This window comes from Manis javanica, chromosome 3 (assembly GCF_040802235.1).
Source record: "Manis javanica isolate MJ-LG chromosome 3, MJ_LKY, whole genome shotgun sequence".
In the NCBI taxonomy this organism is placed as follows: domain Eukaryota; kingdom Metazoa; phylum Chordata; class Mammalia; order Pholidota; family Manidae; genus Manis; species Manis javanica.
Window position 1 is genome coordinate 204,484,604 of NC_133158.1, and position 25,790 is coordinate 204,510,393.

The window sequence follows — 25,790 nt, forward strand, 5'->3', positions numbered from 1 at the left end:
ATGCAAGACAAAAATAGTGTGTGGTGGCATTTAATGCATCTACATAAAGATATACAACTCTATTCTACAGAATAACAAACTTTGAAATATTTAGATATTTTCAGATGTATTTCACTTTTGAGAAAAACTTAAAATGTGAGTCTAGTTTAAATCATGGCCTTTTCATTCTTCTTAGATACAAATGTAGATTTTGTGAGATAAAGAGAGACAGAGATGGACGGAGGGATGAGTAAAAGAAAGCATTAAAGGTATTCAGAGAAATAATCCAATATAGACAGTGAATTGGAGGTTTTGATTTATGAGCCCATTTCTCAGATGTAAAGTAGAGAATATAGAGTTAATTGTCCTTCCCAGCGAATGCAAATCCTTTACGTTGAAAAAGATATTTAAAAGTATTCTGAGCATTTTGGATAAAAATTACAATATCCAATGTGATTTCAACATTATTCTTATTATTTTACCTGCATACCTCATTACACCTTTTAAAATTGCTTTATTAAGATACAATTTATATACCAGTGTATGGGTCAATGTTGAATGTTTACCCAGTTGTAGACCATCGTGATAACGCACTTTTAGAAGAACATTTACATCACACTCTGCCCAAAACTTCTTCATTCTCTCCTCTCCCCTATTCCTCAGCTTCAAGCAACTGCTAACCTACTTTCTATCTACAGGATTTACCTGAGTGTGGGTATTTTATATAAATGGAATCATACAGTATGTGTCTTGGTGACTGACTTCTTTCCCAGCCTAACACTACAGTCTTGGATTATTTTATCTCAATATTTTTTTGTCTCTGAGGATAAAAACAATATCCTTTCATTCTTTGATGAGTTGGAGGATTGGGTATAATTTGCATGAGGCAAAAATGATAGACTAGTTAGAGAGAGCAAGAGGGTTTTTTTCCACCGCACAAGCTAATCCATTTTAACTATGCTAGTCTTACCACACTGTGCAAACACAAGGTGTGCAACGCTGTGTGACCACGGGTCCCTAAATTGACATTGTCCAGGAGACATTGGTGGAAAAAAATACTGCAATTTACAAATAGGCTCCATCAAAAGATGAGTGGGTTTAAGTGTTGACCAAGTGTAGTTTAAACAGTGCAACTTCACCTCCTTGGAAAACGGGTGATTGCAGAGTATTTAACATAAATCCACAGGAACTGTAGCTGTTACTTGGTCAGGGGACCCTGGAAAGCCAGACCTCTTAGGAAAAGCGAATAGGAACGGTACAGAAAAAGCAAAATTTCCCTTCTGCCCTTTCCCCCTCTTCTCGCTGGCAGGGTTGAACTTCATTACAGTTTGCTCAAATATTTGGAAGTGAATTTAGGGCCCTCCCCCCAACTTATGATTTTATAGCCAATAGGTGATGAGGTTTATTTGCATATTTCCAGTCACATAAGCAGCTGTGGAGTGGAATCAGCGTCAGACTCGATTCCTCCTCCTCCTCTTCCTCCAAAACCTGCCACTTGCCGCGGCCCCAACCACCCCTTTGACGGGAGCCTTGCCCCGCGCGGGACCGCGGCTCCAGCCTGCTGCTGCCGGGCCGCGCAGCCCGCCCGCCCGTCCGCGCCCCCGCGCTGCCCCGTAGCCCAGAGATGGAGAGCAAAGCGCTGCTGCTGGTGGTGCTGGGCTTGTGCTTCCAGAGTCTGACCGCCCCCCGCCAAGGGGTGGCCGCCGCCGACAGTAAGTTTTCCGCGCAGACTCCCCTCCACCTGCAGAGCTCAGCTCGGTGGTCACTGTCCCCTGTCGCGAAGATGCGAAGAGGCCGTCGGAAGGGGTCGTGGGGGCGCGCCGGGGTCCGTCCTCGCCCCCGCGCAGGCCCGAGAAGGGTCACCCGGTGGGTTTCCGCCGCGGCCCCGCCGGGGCAGTTCCCGCTGCCCGCCTTCCCCACCTCCCGGTTTCGGCGCGAGCCGCTCCCCTCTGGCTGGGACCGCGCTGCCGGGAGCCCAGACTCCGCGGGGCAGGGTCGCGGGCAGGGAGGGGCGGGGCGAGGGAGGCGGGAGGAAGGGCCCGGCTGGCGGTGCCCGGCAGTAACCTCCCCGCTCGGGGGCCCCGGAATGAAAGGCACGCGGGCCAAGGTGACCCTGGCTTGGCCGCGGCCGCGGCTCGGCGCCCGCCTGTGACAGCGCGGGCAAAAGTGACCCGTTTTCCGAGAGGCCAGCCGGGGCGGGCCGCGTGCAGAAGCACGGGACACTCGGGCTCCCGGTGGGGGTGCGGGTGGGGGTGGGGGCGGGGGCCAGTGAACCGGAGTCCTGGGGACGCAGCGTCCTGCGCGCGCTCGGGGCTGGGCAGCTCTCCAGCTTCTGCACTCGGCTTTTCTTAGTCCCCAGAACACACCGTGCAGGGTGGGCGCCGTCCGGAAAACGTGGCGCAGCGCCCCGCATTCTGGGGCCGGGGAACTTGGGGTTGGCAGGTTTGCCCTGGCCTCCGGTCGCCGGGGGTTAAGACTGTCAGGGAAAGGCTCACGTCTTTGCTGCAGGAGGACAGCGTCCACCGGAGACCTGCCCGTAATAGCGGCAGCCTGCACAACTTGAACCTCAGTTCAGCTACGTGCAAAAGCAACTGAAAAGGCAACAGAAGCAAGTCACAAAAGGAGACGACACTTTCTTTTCTCATCAGGGATGGAACTGCAGTTAGGGCTGCATGGTTGGGATTGCTTTCAGGCCGCATGTCCGCTGTGGTTCAAGTTAGAGTTGTTCGTGACTTTGCAACGGAAAGTCGGTTTGTTTCTGCATTGAGTTGCAGAGAACCTGTTTGCTAGGTTTTTCAAAAACGTAGAGTACATCAAAGCTGAATTCGATAAAAAAAGTATCTTGACATTTCAGTTTGAGAACACTGGATAATCAGTAAAAAGTCTTAAACATTATGTGATGACATGATCCCCTCGAGAGTGTCTAAGAATATGGTAGGAACACACCCAAATTCTTACTTCAGGAAGTACACTCAGCATGATGTTAACTTTTACCACAAAACAAACACAAAAAGATGTGAAGTGTTTGCTAGGCTCCCTTACAAGTTCATGGCCCTAAACTTCTCTGGGTTTAACTCCCTCAACTGGAAATTGAGGATTTTGGATCAGACCCAGAGTTCTCTTCCTTCTTCTCTCTTCCCTCTAATTCTTACTCTTTGGCTTAAAAGCACACTTAAGTGATTAATGATTTAAATTGTATTTTAACCTACACATGCTTTCCCTGGCTATGAATACATTCAGCGAGGAAGAATATTTTTAAGTAGACTTGAAATTAATTCCTCTCATCCTTCCCTCCCATTCCACACCCCATCACAGCAACTTTCTCTCCCATTTCTCCTATGTATGAATTCACCTGGGGGTGTAAGAATTTCAGAGGGAAACGTGTGAAAGAATGGCAAGCAGCACCTCCTCTGGGTTCTGATTACTTAGTTATTCTCGATTTCTTTCTAAGAAAAACACAGGGACAAGAGGCACTGCTTCAGGCTCTTTTCTTGGAACCACCACAAGGATACATCTCTGCCTGACCTCATTAGGAAACTTGACAGCCAGGAGTTGAGCATATGGGCCAGTGCTTGGAAGCTGCACTTCTATTTGACTGGCCATAGTTGGTTTCCAGGCTAACATCTGACTTAAACATGATGGGTGAGGATAGCAAAATAGCACATACTACTTTTGAATGCAGCAGAGCTCAGCAAGGGAGTGATTGATTAATAGCTGTATTGAAAGGTAGTTGTCAGGCACTGGGGAATAGTTAGGATGGAAGATTTTTACTTTCAGGCAGCATATTTTTAGCTTAGCCCTCCTATCTTGCTTTATTCGAGGAGGATAAAATGAGTTATATAGTTACTGCCTCTATTTTTACAAACCTTTTTTCTGTAAAAATGAAAAGTAAATCTGCTTGTTAGGTAAGTCAAGAGCATTGTCTGCACTAGAGTATCTGCAAGGAGCAATCAATTCTGACAGATAATGACACTGATTTTATTCCCTCACCAATCTTTTTTTTATTTTTTATTTTTACCAATCCACCTTGTTTTTTGGCATTCTGCAGAAGCTGACTAAGTCCATAACTATGACCATCATTTTCAGAAAGGAGATGAGATACTGATGAGGTCTTTTAGGAGAGTATGTGTGTGTGAGAGAGAGAGAGAGAGAAAGAAAGAGGAAGTAGAAACTTCAAAGAGAACAGTATTATAATTGAGCTCTTGTACCTCAAATCTTCATATAAATGTTATTCTTTTTCATCTGTAACTGTGAACGGCCTTTAGGGTATCTTTCCTGGGATGTTCAATGTTCCCTATCTAGTAATAAGAATGTACCCTCTATAAATTTACCTTTAAAGTGCTTTAACTTCTCAGCCTAATTTTATCTTTGTGAGTTATTATCCCCACTAAGATAAATTCTTGTCTTTATTTAGGCTTTTAACTATCTATTTAGGAATTTAGGGGTAAAGACTACATAGTCAAGGAATGCATTAACTTGTAATTTGCCTGATACCCCCCAATCTCCCTTTAGTGCTTACAAAGGACATGTCTGATGGGGCCAGATTGCTATGGTAGGGCTGATCCCTACCATAAGCCAAATTCAGGATGGAGGCCATCGACGAGGAATGCACCTATGCACCTTTAGTTCTCACTATTCTAAGGTGGCTTTACTTACTCAGGGGGCCTGGTAAAAGGTCCTTATCCACTTGGAAGGATAAGTACAGAGCCATTAATATCTAGGAAAGTGCCAGTAACATTTATGAGTACATATGTAGAACTGACAAATAATTGAAGACATCACATAGCATATAGAGCAGTGCTATCTTCCTGTTGAGGTTTTCATTATGCTTTCTGTAACTTAAAATGAAAAATAATTTCCTTGAGAAATGAAATAAAAGTCTCCAAATACAAATTTGTGTGAGAATGTATGAATTTCCTATAATTTTTTTTTTACACACTATGTACCCAACAGAACATGTCGGCCGTGCGAAATTGAAGCTCTCATTGAGCCATGCAGATAATCTGATACAGGATCTATGGATTGAACACACTTTTTTTTTCATGGAAATATACAAAGGCTGCCTTAATAAATTCAAAGAATACTCATAGTTATTTCAAAACTACCAGCAACACCAGGGCCACTGTGTTGCATAATTCTAGGAAAAATATAGACTAAAAGTGATTGGTGTCCTCTGCAGTTGTGCAAAGCAATAGTCTTAAACATTAGTTTGGCAAATAGGTGGTGAGCGATATCTATCTGACAGGTAACTGAGATTATTTCTGCCTTAAAAAGATTGCTAATCAAACATGCTAGAATGAAACTGTTAGAGAGGAGACATGAGTTGTTTGATGTGAAGAGATACAGGACAGGGCAGAGCCAATGTAATTAAGTTTTCTGAAGCACTTTCTAACAATAAAAGAACTTCTTGGACATTGAAAGCAGGATAGGATTAAAAATCTACAATATTTTCCCACTATCAGATAAACAATAAAACCACTAGAGTGCTTTCTGGGTTAGGAAAGAAAAGAAAGACTGCATCTTCAAATGGGAGGCAGAGCGTATTCTTGACGGATGAATGGATTTCAAGTGCAGTTTTACTTATGGAAATAAAAAATAAAAGCTTTAAATATCAATAGTTCACCAGAGTCTCTTTTTTGAATAAATTATCTTAGAATGTTTAGGTGATAGACATTTATGTATGTATACTATCAACTTGCTGCATATAATGAGTAACTTAGCAAGCAACCAAAATATTGCTTAAGGAATTTTAGAAAATAATTAAAAAGGAAAGTATTGGCCAGTCCTTAGATAATTATATGACAAGCTTGACTTGAATGCCTCTACTTTCACTGTACTATGATTCATTTTCATTTCTGCCTATCTTTTGTAGTGGTAGTTGAAATTACAGATTTTCAACTTGAGTTATGAAAAGAGGGTAAATTTAGATTCAGAAGTCAGAAATATTTCTAAGCAACATCATTTTTATTTATCTTCCAGAAGCTTTAAATAGGAAAATCTAAAAATCTACAAGTTATTGTATTTTTTAGAGTCAATGGATAGATTGACTTTCACTTGACAAGAAATTAATTGTCTCTAATATAACTTCCCTTTTTTACTGTGCTAATTAAAAGAGTCTGAGTTTATCTGCAAACCAATTTACTTCAAATGTTCACTATGATGTTATATGTACTGTCTTGAAAGCCTGTGAAGATTCAACAATACTTAGATTTATTGTCCAGAGAGTCAAAAGATAGGCTAAAGGTCTCTTTCTCTCCTTGCTCACTTTGGGACTAACTATGAATAACTGAAGTGTATTCTTTCCCAATTCAGTTCTGCTATAGTTTTTTAAGCTTCAACTTTATAGGAAAGGTTGTAAAACATTAAGTTGGAAAGAAATATTTGGAAAAAGAATTAACTGTGGCTCATATATAGCACAGGTATTTCTGAAAAACTCACTAAATGAAGTTTTAAAAACATCTTAAACTCATGTATCTTGCCATGGGCGGGCGAAACAACTGCATGCAAAAGCTTCCTTATGCTTCTGAATTTCCTTATTGCTGATTTTTAAAAACTTTGCTAGCAAAGAGGAAACTACCTTCCCTCAAATGAGCCTCATGGTGTAATATTTCAGGAAAATATTCCTTTAACATAATCAGAGATTTAAAGAAGGGGAAGTGATATACAAACCATGAGCTATTTTTCACTGGGAGAATGAGTTTTGAATTGGAGCCAAGGGACCTGGGTTCAGGTCCTGGATCTCCCTCCCACTGTTAGCTGCGTAACCTTGGCCAGTTCTGTCTTGAGAGAAGATGGAATTAACCAAGGAGCTCCCTCCACACTGGCCGTGCACTCACTTGAGATTGTATCACCCTCCCGGCGCCATGCCTGCCCCTCCCACACACACCCTGCCCACAGGAGAGTTGGAGAGGATGCGAGACACAGGAGTGATCAATGCTGCTTAACTCTCAGTTACTTTTTCATTAAAAACAAACAAACAAAAACTTTAGAAACAAAAATAACATGGGTGGTGTTTGCTTGTGAACCTAAAACATATACCATTCCAGCAAATGAAACAAGCAACCCTCCATTTAACCTACTGTCCAATGTTGCCTTTTCAGTAATTACAGAAGGAAGAGATTTTATAGATATTGAAAGTAAATTTGCCCTAAGGACCCCTGAAGACATAGCGGAGGACACTTGCCACCTCGTTCCTGGAGTGACAGAGTCGGTGGCCGCTTGCCACTTCAACCACAGCAGCAAAACCTTCGTGGTGATCCATGGCTGGACGGTAAGGGCGGCTTTGGGAGGGAGCCAATTGGGGCGGTTGGGCATCTTGCCCGGCTTGTCCAAGTTGCTGGGAACTCAGTGATGGCTCTGCACACCCTGTACTTCTGCTTGCTTTCTGATGGTTTTGCTTTAATCTTGAGGGAAGGAAGTTCTGGTTTAGGGTAGGGATTGTGGAATCTAAAGCCACAGGTTCGTGAGCACTTCCTTCCCACAGGCCAAACTTCATTTTGCTGCATTTGCCATCTTGCTACCCAACTGGTGCCCTCAAACCAGCCATTCCTGTAAGGCTTTGCTCAACTACAGAGCAGAATGCAGGTTGTCCTTTTGGAGAATCGGTGGAGACCTGGTATGATGCTGACTCCTGCAGTGCATGGATGCCGAAGGTCCTTAAGGAAGACAATCTGTGAGAGTGGTGGTCAGTTCCCATTCTGGCTTTGCCCTCTTCCAACTCTGCGATGTGACTCAAGCCACATCTCACCTCTGGGCCTCAGCTTTCTGGTGTGTAAGAGGGAGAAGCTGGGCTAAATGGCCCTCCACTTCCAATATTTTCCAGCTGTAAACTTTAGGGAGCTTCTCTAGAGGTGAAAGAGGACTAGCCAGGGCACTGTCATGTGAGATGATTAGAAAAGGTGAAAACTGCGGTTAAATTTATTTTTAAACAATATGAGTAAAGTAGTTATCTCTAAATATGCCAGACAGTCACTTTACATGGTACAGTTCTTATTTAACTGCTTTAGTTGGATTTTAATATTTGCAATCCCTAGTGGGCAGATTTCATTGACTTATATAAAATGAAACAGTTAAGGAGCTTGTGAATATAGTAAAAGATACTAAATTCTAATGAGATGAATTGACTAAAATCTGACATGCTTCTAGTCCTGATTTCTTTTCCTACATAACTTAAGAGTCTTCCTTATTGACAGTATAGGTCAATTGCTATAACCTTTATGAAGGCAACTACCAACACAATTCAGAGATATTTATTTTAATATAATACATCTATTTACTAAAGTTAACATAGTAAATGACATACCTTATGATAGAACCACATATTCAAATTCCTAACATAAATCTGTTTGTATTTTCAGAGGTTTAAACCAGAAAAAAGTAATCTTTGGTGATTTCACAGATGCTTTGTTTGTATATGGAACTGGGCTTTTAATACTCTTGAAAAAAGTTTGAGCTTTAGTAAGCATTTATACAAGGAGAATAAATTGAATACCTCAGACATCTCAATCTTATCTCTGAGAGAATTTTATACTTTAGGGACTTTTTTAAAAACATGCTTTCTTCTCATTCTAAGATGACAAAACTCACCCAGTATCCTAAGTAGATAATGCTAGTTTCTATCATCTGACCCCCTGTCCTCTAAGCTCACGGCAACCTTCACGTCATGTGTCCTGACAACTCCAGTCCCTGGGCTGCTGGCCATGGGACCGAGTTTCACTGGATAGAGCTGGTTGACCTGTGTAATAACGAATCCAGCGTTGCTGGATAACTGATTTCCGCTTATCCCAGTGAGCTCCCTGGCTGGTTCAGTTGGCCCACCTGGTGTGGGTTTTGAGGGGGGCCTCAGTTCAGCTGCATGTCTGAGAATCGAAGGTCTTAAAAGCTAGTACTGATTTGAGGAATCTCTGAAGAAAAAGCTAGTAAATAATACCTTTTCAGAGTCGAAGAAGGTGGATTCTTAGATTTCCCTTCCCTTTGCTGGGGATTACTTACAGTAGTATTGTATATTGAATTGGAAAAAAAAGTATCAGTCACTATGGTAGGAGCAAATTGGATTACTTGCCCTTTCACAGATTGCCTAATTTGGAAACATTGTACAGACAAACTTATAACAGGGGCTTAAATCAAATAAAATTTTCCTGCATTATCTAAGGTGAACTACTCAGTGACTCAAGGACATAAAACTAAGGGAATGTGGGGGTTCTGCAGCTTGTTGTGAGAAACCCAAAAGAATACTTAGCCTGCAGTGTGCATAGGGAGCATGCAGTGTGCACAAGGTGCATCCCAGATGGCAGGGTAGATACAGCTGTCTGGGAGGCTTGCCACCTGCTGGGTTTTACAGACCCGTGTTAAGTACACAGTTCTCATTGCGCTGTAGGTCCTCAGTCCTGGCTGAAAGGAGCAGTGATTAACATTGCCTTCTGGAGAAATGACATCATCCTCTCCTGAATGGCAGCTGCAAAGGACGCCAGCCCCCAACCTCCAAGACAGGAGAAGGGTAGGGGCAGGAGCAATTCCTCAGGGTTTTGATCCAGCTGGTGCCCTCAAAGACCCTGGTTGTACCCAGACTCAAAGCAGCCTCACTGAGACATGCTCACAGAAGATTTAAGGAAGTTCCTAGTGGGATAACATCACCTTTGTACCTTTTCATCTTTGATTTCTCTTCATGCTTGGAAGAGCTGCAGAGCTGGCATTTATCCCTGCAAATAGATCGGGAACCATTTATGAGATCAGGAGGACATTTATGAGATGGAGGGTAACTTCAGGGCCATCTGAATCTGACCACTTTGTTCTGTGAATGGCCTGTAAGGTTGAAACAGTGCTTGTGGTCATAGAAGTAGTTAGTGGAAGAGCTGGGGTGGAAACCAAGGTCTCCTGAGTCTCTGGCTTGCTTTCTCCAATGACAGAGCACAGCAATATGATGAAAAATTGTGGGGTTTTTTAGTGGCAGGAGTGGAGGGAGAGCACCTGCCTTGATAGTTTTAGACTATACAAAGCAGAAGAATAAATCTGAAAGAGCCCTCCATATAAGATCAAAGTTCCAAGTGACGTCTTTTGGTCTTCAAGACTCCTATTTTTCTGATCTCTAAGGAGGATATAGATTTCACAGATCTCCTCTCAAAAGCTGCCTTAAACATTGACTTTAGAATCTTCTTTGTCCATTGAGTACATAGTTCAGTAACCTTCACTGTAACTACAATAAGATCTGCTCTCAGGTCATTTTAGGGGTGGGTAGATTTGGTGATTTAAATCAGGTTGTTGCTATGTATAAGCTTATAGCATGTTGGCAGTTTGGTGTGGAATTGTACTATCTGCAGTTTTTTAAAATGTATATCTTTGCCAAGGTGTCCAATGCCTCTTCTCTAAAAGCATATACTAAAATTGTACATGAATAGAGTTAATTTGAGGACCAACAAAAAGTTCTTTTGACTTTGCATTTTTGGGCCTTTATTAACAAGATGCAAAGAATTATAATTAGTAGTCTGCCTATCTCCAAGCAGGACCAATCTACTAATTTGGGGAATGTGACTATTAAAACTCATTAATTTCTACTCTGCTAGTTAAGAATTTAAGAGAATTGTGAAAATGTTTGAGTTGAAGCTGATCATTTTCTTCTGTGTTAAGACAGAGGTTGCTAAACACAGTTATCTTCTGTTAGGATAGATTCATATGTTTAAAAGTTTATATTTCATTAGCATATCAAATGTTATATGTAACTGACTCTTTTAAAGGAAAAGAGTTAATTGACACCCCCAAAAATAATTCTGTTGGGAAAGCTTTATTCGTTTAATTGAACAGAATTAAACTAAAAATTTTAATAATAAAAAAAAGTTTCACTTATTCAGATTGATCTTACTTTTCATACTATAAGTTACTGGAGTTTTACTGAATCACAAAATGTGCTTTTGAATTGGACAATGCGGTGAGCCCCAGTTTGTACTCCTGAGCTCAGCAGCCCCATTCCCGGCATACTCCAGATCACCTCAGAAGGGGCAGGAATGAGTCTCTGAACATCCTTTTACATGGTTTGATTTTTCTCTGTGAGCCAATAGGCTTTCTTATGAGTTTGTTTTTTCCATTTAATGTAGGTGCATTGGGCTGGCATATCTATAACAAGTCATAGGTGGACGTTTTGAGAAAGCTTGTGTCATCCTCTTCAGGTGACTGGAATGTATGAGAGTTGGGTGCCAAAGCTCGTGGCCGCCCTCTACAAGAGAGAACCAGACTCCAACGTCATCGTGGTGGACTGGCTGTTGCGGGCCCAGCAGCATTACCCGGTGTCCGCCGGGCACACCAAGTTGGTGGGAAAGGATGTGGCCAGGTTCATCAACTGGATGGCGGTAAGGCTTGGCAAGTAGCCTTGTCTGTCCCAAGCAGTTTTCTTGGCTAGAGCTGGACAGGTAGCTGGTCTTAGCTCTTTTTCACTTAAATAGGGATATTTTTCTGGGGCAATTCAAATCTTCAGAATGAGCGTAGGCATAATTTTTTAGCCCAAACAGCATTAAGATAAGAATGATAAAATCACAGAGCCAAGGCTTAGGCCTGCCCTGCTCTGCGCTCTGATATGTTTTCATAGTGAGTAGGTCTGCTGAGACCAAGAGCTAAGTGAGCCGACAGACAAAAGTGTGTTATTTCAGGGTGAAGGGAAAGGCGTGTGTGCTTCTACATGTAGATACACATGCATATATCTTTATCTAAATGTATACATACACATATACATATCCATGCATAGATATATTTTCAAGTGTATGGCAATTCAGATTCCCATACATATTAGTTTCAGATGAATGGGAACACATTCCAATTTAAACATGTTGTTAAGGGAAGAAAACATTCTTAACACTAGAACATGTGTTTCTCTTATCTATACCACAAAATTTAAACAAATAAAATTAGTTGTCAATATTGCTTATATTTTGAAAACAATACTTATACTCTATTTGCTTTAGCTTTGATCTTTTGCAGATCAAATAAGGACCCCTTCTTCTTTTTCTCTTCCAAAGGAGGAATTTAACTACCCTCTGGACAATGTCCATCTCTTGGGATACAGCCTTGGGGCCCATGCTGCTGGCATCGCAGGAAGTCTGACCAATAAGAAAGTCAATAGAATTACTGGTAAGAAAGCAGTGCCATTTGTCTTTATCACAGGAGAGTTGAGGTGCCTGTCATTCTTCAAGAGAATCAGAATGTTTGCCAAATGCCCAGTGCTCTTCTGGGTCTGCCCAGCCTCTTCATCATCTCACGGGAGGGCTCTTTTGCTAGAGTAAGGAGGGCGGAATATACCCTTGCTCTCACGGACTTGCCACTACTGGCAGAAGAAGAGAAATATGGAGCGGAGTCAGACACAGGAGCCCAACAATGTCTCTGAGAAGCCCATTTCCCTCTCCCCTCTGCTCCGTACTTTGGTGCTGTGTGGCGCATATGTCACCTCTCATATCAGTCCTGGGAAAAATGAAAAAGGACCAGCACCAGACGCCATTTGGAAAAGAGAAGACAGTCACCAGTGGTCAGAGATGGTCTGGCACATGCTGAAAGGGAGAAAGATCACACCCCTGTTTAAAGGCTTTCTCCCCAGATTCAGGAATCATTTACAAAGGGAAATCAAGTCATCCTGAGTGAAAATTGGCATTGAATGGCTAGTTTAAGAGGCTAAAATTCCATTTTAGAAGGAGCTAAGCCTACTCTTATGATTCTCAGTAACCTAAGGATCCAGTCACTATAGAAGAAGAGCTCATGAGAATCGATGTGGCTGCCAGTAACAGTCAAATGATGAGAAATAGACCATAAAGGGGATTCTTAGGGACCCAAAACTAATGGGAATTAGTAACATGAGAAGCCTTTTTTGTTCCCTATTAAGGCTTAGATCCAGCCGGACCTAACTTTGAGTATGCAGAAGCTCCCAGTCGCCTTTCTCCCGATGATGCGGATTTTGTAGATGTCTTACACACGTTCACCAGAGGATCACCTGGCCGAAGTATTGGGATCCAGAAACCAGTAGGGCACGTTGACATTTATCCTAATGGAGGCACTTTTCAACCAGGATGTAACATTGGGGAAGCTATTCGAGTGATTGCAGAGAGAGGCCTTGGAGGTAATTTGATTTAGTAGTTAATTAAACATAAATTTTGTTCATAACTCTTATTGACTCAGTGTCCTACTCATTCTCCACAAGGATGTGGTTTTAATATATACATTTAGCCATGATATGTTTCTGAAGAAGTGGTCATATTCAGCATGATCACTTTAGGACCTTAATACTTCCTGTGGTTAGACGAAAAGACATTTTATATTTTATGTATTATATCATATACTACACACTGAGTATTGCACTTGCAGTGATAAAGGTAAGTAGAGTATTTTGAATTTTATTGAAAGTAAAGGACATGTTAATTAGTCCAAATTTCTTTGGTCAGCCTTTTTGACAAATCAGAAACAAAACACCATTCTCTAACAATACATATCCCGAAGTTATAAGAAGAAAATACAATTTAATATTCATTTAATAGTTACTTTAATAATTATGTTAGTTTGTGTTAAATTTGTGATTTGTTTTAAGGCAACTTGTCATAGTTTGTGAACCAACCTGTAGTCAATAGTTCAGGTCTTTTGTGTTATAAAACTTAAAGCATAATGTTTCCATTTTCAACAATTATAAAAGCTTATGGTATTAAGCTCATAGTAATAATAACTCATGACATTGATGATTATTTCTATCATTCGTTTAATGTAAAAAGTCATTAGTAATGACGCAACTCTCAATCCTACATAGCATCTATAGTAAGATACTATTCACTTAACAACTCTGCCTTTTATGATGTGGTTTCTAGAAGAATGTTTTAGGAGCATATAGAAGTAGTATATGCTTTCAGTATAAGAGAAGGACAAGGTAAACTGGGGGAAATCAACTTCTAACTTGGATATCTTTTATTATAACTTCATAAACATACAAATATAAGATAGCAGAAAAGTAAAACATTCTCTGTAAACTTGCAACTTTGATATTCTTGGCAGTAGGTGAGATCCAGCCACCAAAAATACCTCCTTAAATAGGACCTACAGTCAAGAAATCATAGGGCTACAATCTGAGGTTGTTTTATTTTAAAACCACACCTAACGTCCTTTAGACATGCAATTCACTGTGGACTTTCACAGAGCGAAATTTCCCACTCTTTCCCCCAGATGTGGACCAGCTGGTGAAGTGCTCCCACGAACGCTCCATTCACCTCTTCATTGACTCTCTGTTGAATGAAGAAAACCCAAGCAAGGCCTATCGGTGCAATTCAAAGGAAGCCTTCGAGAAAGGGCTCTGCCTGAGTTGCAGAAAGAACCGGTGTAACAACTTGGGCTACGAGATCAATAAGGTCAGAGCCAAAAGAAGCAGCAAGATGTACCTGAAGACGCGTTCCCAGATGCCCTACAAAGGTAGGCTGGAAATGCTGCAACTCGGAAAATCTATTTGGTCCTGCTTTTTTTTTTTATTACCCTTATTACATCACACATATGGGTTCTGTCCATTGCAACAGAGATAATGAAATGATGTTACTTAACCCTGAGCCCTCACTAGTGTTCCTGTTGGTAGAGAGGGGTTTACACTGACCCACTTTACTGAAACTCCCCATGTTCACTGCCAGCAAGGCCCAGTGCACAGCTCTCACTACCCGATACAGCCACCCTGCTTCCACCCTCTGTAACTGTGACCATCAGCATGAGCCAGCCCACTAGCACCAGGCTCAGAGCTAATTTGAAACTAACCATCCAGGGTCAGCAAACTATGGCCCATGGGCCAAACCAAGCTCATCACTTCCTTTTGAAAATTAAGTTTTTTTAGGATACAGCACACACATTTGTCTCTGTATTGACAAAGAGACAACTGCTTTTGGGTAGTTGGGACAGAGACTTCATGGCCCACAAAGCCTAACATATATACTCTTTGGCCCTTTACAAGAAAGGTTTACCAATTCCTGAAGTTTGCTTTAAGTGGCAGTAAGAACCACCTATATTTTAAAATAATACTATTCACAGAAGAGGAGAATACACCAAACCTTCTAAAATTTTGATTTTATCATGAATTTGTTCACAGTTGAATGTCAAACTTGGAAGCTTATTTAGAGTAAGATCTATAGGCATTGAAGCAGATAAGCCTGAATCATCTAAACCTAGTGAGAGGGACTAAAATCAGAAAGGCTGGCTTATATGGAGTCAGGTGGAAGTCTGAGGGAAGGGATGATATTAAAGACAATTTCCTGGGGTAAAATACCTCTGATAGGGGAAAGAATTTATAAGATGTTGTACCACATGTACAAGGATGGGCACGTGAGGCTGAGGGGAGATGGCAACCTTCTGAGGGCCCAGGCAGGGCTCACACATCACCAGCCTTCCTTCTCAATGCCACCCAGCATGCCACTGGTGTTCTGGGGGGCACTGTGGTGGTCTTGGCTTCTCCTGCCCTGGGCTGTGGGGATGCCTGCCAGATCTCCATTTAATTCCAAACTCTATTTCTCTGCACCTGTTAGTAACTGTGCCTCAGCCTGCTGCCTTTCCTGTCCCCTTAACCTCGTCCCCACCCCTTCTACTCCAGGTTTTGGTAGAGAGGGGGGGAGCAGGGAGGAGTTGCTCCCAGAAGCGCCCCCTAACACAGAACGCACTAGGAACTGGCAGCCCTTATGGCCTCAATGATGATTCAGTGAAATGAACTTTATTGTGAGCCTGCAGTATAGTTGCTCTGTGCTAGACTATGAGGCAATCAAGACAGTGACCATGATCCTCTGACCTGAGGGAGCTTACACCCTGGGTTGGGAGACAGACATACCCATGAAACATGGAGAAATGTGGTCACAGACAGTGACACAGTAACAAATACCAGATATACGTGGTGCAGATGCTAAGAGACAAGAAGGCCAAGGAAGGGTGGAGGTCATGAGAAGGCACCACGGGTATTGTGTCCTCTTGATTGGCTCTCCCTAGCACCCCATCAAAGATGACTGTTTTCTAGGACTGCTTGGCAATTCAAACACGCCTGGATTTTTCCTTTCCACTACAACCACACTTTTCTGGAAGGGCATAGAATTCAAGGTCTAAATTTTCTAGTAGTGAACACTGTACAGACACGAAGAAATCTTACCAAGTGGCCCTGAGAATCATACATGCGCACCTGTTCAATCACTAGGGAGATGCGGTTGGTGATTCTGAATTGCCTGCTTATTTGGAGGCCTGTGGTGTTTCCATAAAGAGTGATGATCTCTTGTTCCAATTTTCCCCATCTAGTCTTCCATTACCAAGTAAAGATACATTTCTCTGGGACTGAGAGTGATACACAGACCAACCAGGACTTCGAGATCTCTCTGTATGGCACTGTGGCCGAAAGCGAGAACATCCCTTTCACCCTGTGAGTAGCCACATGACATTGCTCCTAGCCGGGGGTCTATCACAGCATCGCCCCCTGCCATGGCCATCGATCTGAGCAACAGAAGAAAAGTAGGACCTCTAGAGAAATAAATACGCAGCAGAAATATTTTTAAGAGTTGTATGTCAAAAGATGTGCACGACAGTAGTACATAAAACAGCGCAAATTAGAAACGAAGCAAGTGCCTGATGTTGAGGCAATGGTTAAGTGAATTGTGGCTTAACAAGTCAATAGAATCAATCTAGCCTCTAAAAACTATAATCGTAGAATACCAGATGAAAGATGGCAAAAGGTGGAAGGTAAAGTATGAAGTGAACAATGGAAGGGTGGAGAATTGTATATGCGCTCTGACTAACAAAGTAAGCATGTTCACAAAATACAAATCGAAATGGAATATATGAACATAAAAATTATGTCTCTGAATGACCTATGGGTCTTTTTCTCTGAAGAATTGTATTAAATAGTCTGTATTGTTAGGCTCAAAGTTGGAATAGAGTAAAGGGGTGTAGGTCTTTTAAAAGACACCAAATGCCATTGGCATTCAGCCTGAGCATTTTGTTGGACATTTTTTTTCGCATTTTTTAAATATCCCTCAAACAATAAGGCTATTTACATCTGGAAGGAAGGAAAAGGGGGAAAAAGCCTGATTTTCAGAACTAACCAAATATGTTGATTCTTTATTCAGGCCTGAAGTTTCCACAAATAAGACATACTCATTTCTAATTTACACGGAAGTGGATATTGGGGAGCTGCTAATGCTCAAACTCAAGTGGAAGACCGATTCGTACTTCAGCTGGTCGGACTGGTGGGGCAGCCCCAGCTTTGCCATTGAGAAGATCAGAGTGAAGGCAGGAGAGACTCAAAAAAAGTAATGAAATTTATGTTTTTCCATTCAGTTTAGACTCACTTTCATGTTATTATCTTGGGGTCGTATTTCTGGAGCCTTCAACAGTCAGATGAAACTTTCATAAGTGTTGTCTCTAAAACTGTATTTCCTAGATAATTACACCTATAACTTAGGGCGGAGGGTTGTTCTTTTATTATCATACTAGAGAAGTAAGAGGAGTTCTGCATTTCATGAAAAAAACACCAGCCCTGAATTGGTCACAGTTATTGAGTGAGAGCTGAATCAGGAGTCGGAGCCCCCGCTTCTCACTTACAGCTGTTTCTTACAAGCACAAAACACTTACGGAAAGAACCTGGACATGTTACTTTGACATTCAAAGATTCAAACCAACCCCTTCAAGAAGGATGAGACTCCGGGATCATCCCGTCCTGTCTCCCCAGTCCACCCCACGTAAATCTATTAAATGCACAGCATATAGAGTCCCATAGGATTTAAATCATTTATGCTAAATGTATGGGAACTTTGCAAACTATAGTATGCCATTTTTGATAATAAAGATGACTTTTTAAATTAGGATTGACGTATACTTTTCTCTTTCTCTGTCATTTTCTTTTATAATCAAAAAAGGAAAGAGAGAGAGAGAAGGGAGGAAGGGGAATAGAAAGAGAAAGGTTGTGAGTGGAGAGGCCATGCAGCATTTGTCTCTCCAGCAAGGCCAATTGAAGTCTGGCTTGCAAATTCCCTAATGCAGACGCAAAGAGGAGGTGAAGCTGATCTTGTGTCACCTCTTGCCAAAAGTGTTGTGATTTTAAGGCTGCTCTCGGCTGTCTCTATGCCTGTCTAGATCGGTAACTACCTTTATTGCTAAACAGTGGTTAGGCCCCCAAATAACTCTCTGATTCAGATGAATTGCTGACCAGATGGCCTGAGTGTATACAGTTAATAATTGGAAATGTCAAAATGATTCATCAGATACATATAGGATGTAAACAGCCCTGACCACTGTTTGAAGAACAGCTGTTTTTGTTGCTCCGTATGGCTTATTCATATCCACTTTCTTCCACAGGGTGATCTTCTGCTCCAGGGAGAAAGTGTCTCATCTAAAGAAAGGAAAGTCGTCGGCGGTGTTTGTGAAATGCCACGATAAGTCCCTGAGTAAAAAGTCTGGCTGGTGAGCAAGGCTGTCCGGGTGCCCTGAGCTCGCTTCCTGAGCGATGCTGCTTCACGCAGTGCCGTCCTCCCCACTGTCCCTGTAGCTGCAGGGACTGTAGCACTGGCTAGTGAGCAGGCCCGCCCCGGTGGGCTGTCTTAGCCATTGCTTACAGAGCAGCCTGGGCCATTGCTTTCAGCAACTCCTCTTTTTGCTTCCTGCCAACTCTGACCTCACCCCAGGTGTGCTTTCTGGATTTCATTTTACTTCTTGAACTACTGCACCATCTTCAATTCTACGCTCTCCTGTCCCACATCCCCGCATCCTTTGCAAAGCTTGTGTGCAAAGCGTGCACGTTAGGAGTCGCCACTGTGGCTGTGGGTGAAGCTCCTCCCAGTGTTTGCCCAGGGGAGTGAGGCATCAGCTGCAGCCACCCAATCCTTGACTCTCCAAGCACCGGCAGACGCAGGACAGAGAGCCAGAAGGGGCGCTCCCGAGCATCCAGCTCAAACCCTGCAGATGGGGGACTGAAGAGGTTGGGATGTAGGAAGTGACTCTCTTTCCCATCTCAAAACAGTTCCCAGGCTCCTTCCTCCCGACCTTTAATGCTAATCCACATGGCAGCTGGCAGCTGAATCTTTCCAAAACGTCAGTACTGAGTAGAGACCAAGCATGTGACCTTCTCTGTCCCCTCCTGAATTCCCACATTATGCCACTTTGATTCCTCCGCTCATTCCTCTACTAGATGCCAAGTGCTAACAGGTCACACATGCAAAGGGGGGCAGCTCAGCTCGCTTCAGTGACACCAGAAATGATGGGAAAGGCTCGTCACAATGTCATCTGGAAATAGAAAAAGCAATTGTTTTTAGTTTATTTTCTCCTAGTTACATTTATAGACCAAAGTACAGACTTAGACTTGCCTAATCAGAGGGAACATATTAGACACCCAACGTGGAATATCTCTATTATTTTTAATTTCTATTTTATAATTTACCCATGGAGAATTATGGGTAATGGATACGTTAGGAAACACAGGCAAAAAGAAAGACAAAATCACTGTGACTCTTTCTCCTAGGACAACCTCCAATTAACATTTTAATTTATATCCTTTCAGACTATCTCTAAATATATATAATGTTTATATATTTTTTCATTAAAAAATTAAAATTATGAGTGATAAGATGAAGCCATCTGGATTAAAACATGAATGTAAGGGCACTCAAGATAAAGTTGAAATGGAGCATAGTTACTGGTGTTAAGCCAGGCAGAATAACTGAATTCTTATCTAAGTGAAGACTGCTCTACTCTGGAGGTTATTGCTTTCTTTTTCCCTGTCACAAATCTGAGGCAATATCACATTTTCTTTAACTTTTAGAATGAGACCTTCTAGAATGAGACTTCTACATGAGGTTTTAGATGTGCATTTATAGCACCACAATCATCCAGAATCCAAACTTCAAACTTACATGTGAATGTAAAAACAGAGCTCCCCAAATTAGGATTTTGTTTCTAAAGTACTTCTGATCATATTATTTATTTATATAAGTTACAAGCATTTATCTAAGGAAGTCTAATTATACATACCTCATCTGATAATAGGATTACTGAGACAATAGATATTTAGGCAGCTCTTTGTATGCATCTGAAGTTTATCCAGGAGATACCTATGAAGCAGGTATAACCTATAACAACCTCTGTTATCTCTGTAACTAAATTAATAACCAAATAAAAGCACTCTTTCTCTCATCTTCTGAGACTCTTTAGCAGTCTCATATCACACATGCACACAGACACAGAAACAGGCATTTCATTTGACAAATTTTAGAAGTAAGAAATCTTCCTAAACTTTGAAATCATCTGGATCAGTCCTCTGAAATCGATCCTTCTTAACTGGGACATGGCTGAGTCGCTCTTAGAGTGTCTTCCACTCCTATGAGCCTGCCAATACCCCTGCTCCGTTAGCCACATGTCCCCTGGGTTCATTCTCACAACCTTTGCTTTGAACTGCCAGGTGAATACTTTTTCATCATGAAGGTGGTGGGGAAGGGGGGAGGGTTGTTAAAACACTAAGCAGATAAATAAATTGCCCTTCTTCTGCTTTTTCTCAGAACTGGGCAAATCTACAGAAGGAGGAGCAGCACATGAATTCAGTGAAGAATGAAGCAACTTTTACAAGAGGCGCCCAGTGCTTTGGGTGGTTAAATGGATTTTCTTGAGTATTAATCCCAGCTCTATCCTTGCTCGTTATTTTAGGAGACAGTCTCAAAACCCAAAAACTGGCTAATTCAATTTGAGGAGTATAGTGGCCCAAAAGCATGTCTTCTAACATTAAAAGATAGCAGATCTGAAAGGCACTCCATATTGTCCTTTGAGAAAGAAATGAGAATTTCTTGGGCCGATGGTAAAATAATAAGGCTTCCTTACATAGTGAGTTTAGCTATAACCTAAGACTCAGTAGAGCTTCATATTTTAATAGGAATTCTGCATTTTCTGGACTGACACCTCAAAATTTTCTCCAAGTCTGAATATAAAAGATGATATTTTGTGGCATGAGTAGACCCATTTACTTACTGATTAAAACATCTAACTTTTTTGAAATGGTTCTCCTCTTACCATTGAGATGTAGCCCAGACATTAACAAGGAGCTAGTTAGTGACTTGGAAAGGTGAATGGAAAATGTAGTTGATAAAGCACTAAACCTTTAAACACTCACTGCAGTTGGTTGCATCATAGCTAAGTTATGAATTACAGGAGATACAAAATTTAGATCAATGAAGTCTTAATGGGCTTTTCAGTTTATTGTTTAACCTCTCCCCTCTTTTTCTGGCTTTGTCCCAAGATTACATTTCTCTGAGTAAGCATTTAAAGTGAGCCTGTTATTCTCATAGTTACTGTTCAATTTTAAGTTTACCTTAGTCATACTTTGAGCATCTCTTCCTTCCCTGGTTTCAGTAAGAAAATATTTGTTTGAGGTCAAATTTTACATCATGCAAAGACACATCTTAGACAAGAACCACTTTTACTAAGTAAATAAATGGAAAAGTTACTGGGATATATTCCTAAACAGTGCTTAAAACCATTGTGGATGATTAAAAGAAACTTCAATTACTATAGCCACCTGAAATGCCATGAGAGTTGTTTTTAACAACTAGTCAAGAGTGCGTGAACAACTATTTATAAACTAGATCTCATATTTCCAGAATGCTTTTCTATATATTGATATAAATTGGTAAAGAAGTCAAATGTCTCAGAGGCTACTGCTGGGAATTTAGACTGTGAACATGTGTGGTTATCTGAACATAAACTCACACATAAAGCCCCGCATGCTTATTATTCAGTGTGGCTTGGAAGGTAAACACTCAAGAGATGTATTGGAACACATTAGAGTAGCAGTTGTTCCAGAGGTGCCAGAATTTCAGCCCTTCATCTGAGAAATTTGGCTCTGCCTAGAAAAAGTAGGACACACATTGTGCCTGATATCAGCCAGCTTGGAATGGATTCTCTCTAAAAATAAAATGTTGTGCGATTTGTTGTTGTCATCCCCCTTTTTTGCTAATTCATCAATTTTCTGGATTTGGGTTTTCAGCAAGGGTGCATAAACTTTAGAAAATGTTCATCAAATCAGAGGATGGCCCTGGGGAACTCTGGCTTCTACAGACTTCACTATATATATCAATATTGCTTTGGCTTTAAGTGTTATTTATTAGCTGTAAATATGTGTGTGTATGAGTATGGGGAGTTTGTACATATTGGAAAGGTCATTGTGGCTACTGCATTTATGAACATGTGGTGCTAACTTTGTGTATTTTTATCAGTGATGGTCTCACTGAGCCAGCTTACCCTTATTAAATAATACAATAAAATGGGCTTTTTAAAAAAAAAATGAAACTTACTTAACTATGTGAAGAAATGGAATCTGCTTTTAATAAAATTGACAAAACTTTATTATAACACTAAGTCATTATTTTGTATCACTTTAGTCCCCTGAAAAGAAATTTACTCTTAGGGCAGATTCATTCAGCAAAATTTTACTAAGGTAAAAAATTCAGCTTCTAAAAATTACAGTGCACATTATATTTTATTTTTTATATCTTACACTTGTACAAAGACTTAAGAGATCCTTTAAACTCACTATAGAGGAAAATGATTTAGATTTTTTTCCTAAATAAAGTACACAAGACTTTCCTTGCCTGAAAAGTACTTTTTCATGAGTAGAATGCTAGGTGAATAAAAAAATATCTTTGAACATTTTCTGGAATACATTGTTCAAATGTATTCTACTCTGAGGCCTACTCATTAGCTACAAAGTGAGTGGCATTTTGGCAATAAAATGTACTATTTAGTATGGAAGGGTACATTGTTTTAGAACTTTGCTTTGAGTTATCTTGATAATGAAAGAGAACAACATAGAGCCCACCATGCAACTGAGTAGGATAACTTAGTAGGACAAAAAGGAAGAATCTAGTCCAGAAAACAACTGTTTTAGTGGCTACTGACCCAAAATTCCATTGTCAATTAGAGATAGGGTCTTCTGACAGGAAGAGATGACCCAATTTATACTGTGCTCACTGCCCATCAATGCCTATTGATACATTCAAAAATGAGTGCCATAGCAGGCACTGGCATGGATGTGAACTGTGAACCTGCATACATTGTTGATGGGAATGTCATATATTGTAGCCACTCTGGAAAACAGTTTGGCAGTTTTTTTTTTTAAATTAATTGTAGAGCTTAACCCACACGACCCAGTGATTCAATGGCTAGGCATACATTCAGGAGAAATGAAAACATAAGATGTGATACAAGTGTTCATTGCAGCATTATTCACAACAGTTCCAAAGTGAAAGTAAACTCAATGTCCATCAATAGGTGAAGAGATAAAATGTGATTTGCCCATACAAAGGAATATTATTTGGAAATTAAAAGAACAAACATGCTACAACATGGATGCACCTCAAACACCATTTGATAGATGAAAGGACCAGATTTTTACAATTCCATTCCTATGAAATTTCCAGGAAAGGTAAACTTATATAGACAAAAAAAAGATTTACTCTTTGTCTGGGAATGATAGTTGGAAAAATGATTGACTACAAATGAATATAAGGGATATTTTTGAGATGATGGAAATTGGATTGTGGTGATGGTCACATAACTCTGTAATTTGTTAAAAAGTCATTGAACTGTACACTTAAAATTGGCAAATTTTATGGCATATAAATGTTGCCCCAATAAGGTCCTAAAAATCTGCCCATGTAAGCCTGTGGGGTTAGAGTCCACCACCTGCTGCATTGATGACCTATGGAAACCATACTCTGGGAATATCCCCTCTTGCTCCAAAAGAGGAATCTCTGCAGCACTTACTCACCATTCTCTAACACTAGCTTGATCTACCGTGGGGCCGAGCACATGGCAGTGAATGCTGTCATAATTCTGTCTATTAAAAATGTCTTATTTTAGCCTTGATTCAGTTAAACTGCAGGCCCATTTGTGATGCATTTTTCTTACTGTAGAAATGCTATTCGAAGGATTACTGTACTCTGAAATAAATCTTATTGGAATTTTCTAAAATTAGAATATCATCTAACAGCCATTTTTAGAAGTAGCAGTATTATTAGAAATCACTTAATACAATACCTTCACTTTTTGGTCGATATAATAGGCTCGGAGAGGTTAAGTGACCTGCCTGATGTACTGCTAGTCAGTGACACTCATGAAACTGGAACCCATTCTAACTGATTAGTAACTGAGTGCACCCTCCTTCATTTACCTCATCCTGTCTCCCAAATACATCAGTAATGATATGCTTAATTATGAATTTGCTTCATATGCAATCATAGCACAATAAATTTATTCTTAGAAGACACATGTCTTGGGCTTCTTAGAGGATAGAATGAATTTTCATTAATCCTGTACCACACCCCTTGTGACTAGTGACACAGTTTGTGTGTGGTGGTAAGGCTTCCTGCTAAGTGCACTTTGCGCTATGGATACCAACCAGTTCATCACACCTCAGTACTTTATTTATTTATTACAGTATTCTACATGGAGGGGGCTGTGTTCTGACACACAGTACAAGAAATGTTAAAGAAACATTAAATATTCCTTAAAGTGAAAAGAAAATAGTACCAGATGAAAATATGGATTTGCACAAAATAAAAAAGGCCACTGGAAATAGCAAATATTTGGGTAACTATATAAGGTTTTTTTCTTTATTATTTAATGTGTTTACACAATTACCTGTTTAAAGTAAAAATAACAACACAGAATTGTGCTTTATAACATACTCAAAAGGAGACAGATGGCAATAGACCAGAGCATCAGAGGGGAAATGGAATTATACTACTGTAAGACTCTAACACTGCAAGTGAAGTGGCATCATATAATATTATTAGAACAAAACTGTGATAAGTTAAAGGTTTGCCATAAGTGGTAAAGCAATGAATAATGGCATGAGCTAATAAACTAAGAAAAGGGAGATAAAGCGATATTATAAAAAAGTACTAATCCAAAATAAAAAGGAGGAAAAGGGAACAAATAACAGAAAATACAAATAGAAAACAATTAGCAACATAACATACTTAAATCTAACCATATCAACAACATTAACTATAAATGTTATGAATAACCCCTAATAAAAAGAAGATATCATCAGAGAGAATAATAACAATATTGAGCAATTGGACTCTCATACATAACTACATAACACTGGGGATGTAAAGGGTCCACTCATTTTGGAAAACACTTTGGCAGATTCTTAAAAAGGTAAACACCTACCATATGAAAAGATTTTAAAGGCAAATACAGATGACTACATATTTGGAGCAAAATTTAGTTCTTTTAGTATTAAGAAAATTTGGTTTTCTTAAGTAATCAAAGACCTGATCATGAAGATATCATGAAGCACAGAAAATTACTTTGATAAAACACAGGATTTTGTTTTGGGGGCAGTTAAGGGCAAAGAAAAATCCTTTATTTCTTATTATAAAAAGCAGACCAATAGTACAAGAAAACTTCGTCCTTTTACAGAGAGAAAACCAAATTTTAATGTTGAAACTGTGTACCTTAGCCAGCTTGAATTCCTTTTCTAAGATTCCTTTTCCATGAAACTTCCACAAACTTTCTTTTTTACATTCAGATTTTGTCTTATGTTTTTCCTCTTTAAAAAACCAGCTTCACTTTAAGGAAAAATTACTTTTTCTTTACCCTCAATAATAATGCATTTCCATTTCCCATAATTAATTTTTTACCAAAAGTTCATATCCTATTTTTCTTGCATACATAGATGTTTCTCTTATATATCTAGTAGCATTAATTACCCTTATTAAAATTCTTACCTTTTATAAACCTTAATTTCTACTAAAATGAACTGGTAGGTAAGTATAAACTGTTACACCAGCATTCTTTAGATT

General features: G+C 40.3%; 1 protein-coding gene across 1 annotated transcript; it reads left to right on the forward strand.

Moving 5' to 3' along the window:
* The first annotated feature begins 1,445 nt into the window (after positions 1-1,445).
* Positions 1,446-21,906, forward strand: LPL (lipoprotein lipase). The gene is made up of 10 exons (XM_037024635.2): positions 1,446-1,691; positions 7,080-7,249; positions 11,139-11,318; positions 11,982-12,093; positions 12,836-13,069; positions 14,158-14,400; positions 16,243-16,363; positions 17,067-17,249; positions 18,295-18,399; positions 20,487-21,906. Coding segments are annotated over exons 1-10 (1,437 nt in total). The 5' UTR covers positions 1,446-1,603; the 3' UTR covers positions 20,488-21,906.
* Positions 21,907-25,790: the final 3,884 nt, after the last annotated feature.

Bases quoted from the DNA above. Each gene is read 5' to 3' on its own strand.
- LPL (XM_037024635.2), top strand. From the start codon at position 1,604: ATGGAGAGCAAAGCGCTGCTGCTGGTGGTGCTGGGCTTGTGCTTCCAG. The intron at 11,319-11,981 runs GTAAGGCTTGGC...TCTCTTCCAAAG, and splicing joins GGTTCATCAACTGGATGGCG to GAGGAATTTAACTACCCTCT. The intron at 13,070-14,157 runs GTAATTTGATTT...TCTTTCCCCCAG, and splicing joins TGCAGAGAGAGGCCTTGGAG to ATGTGGACCAGCTGGTGAAG.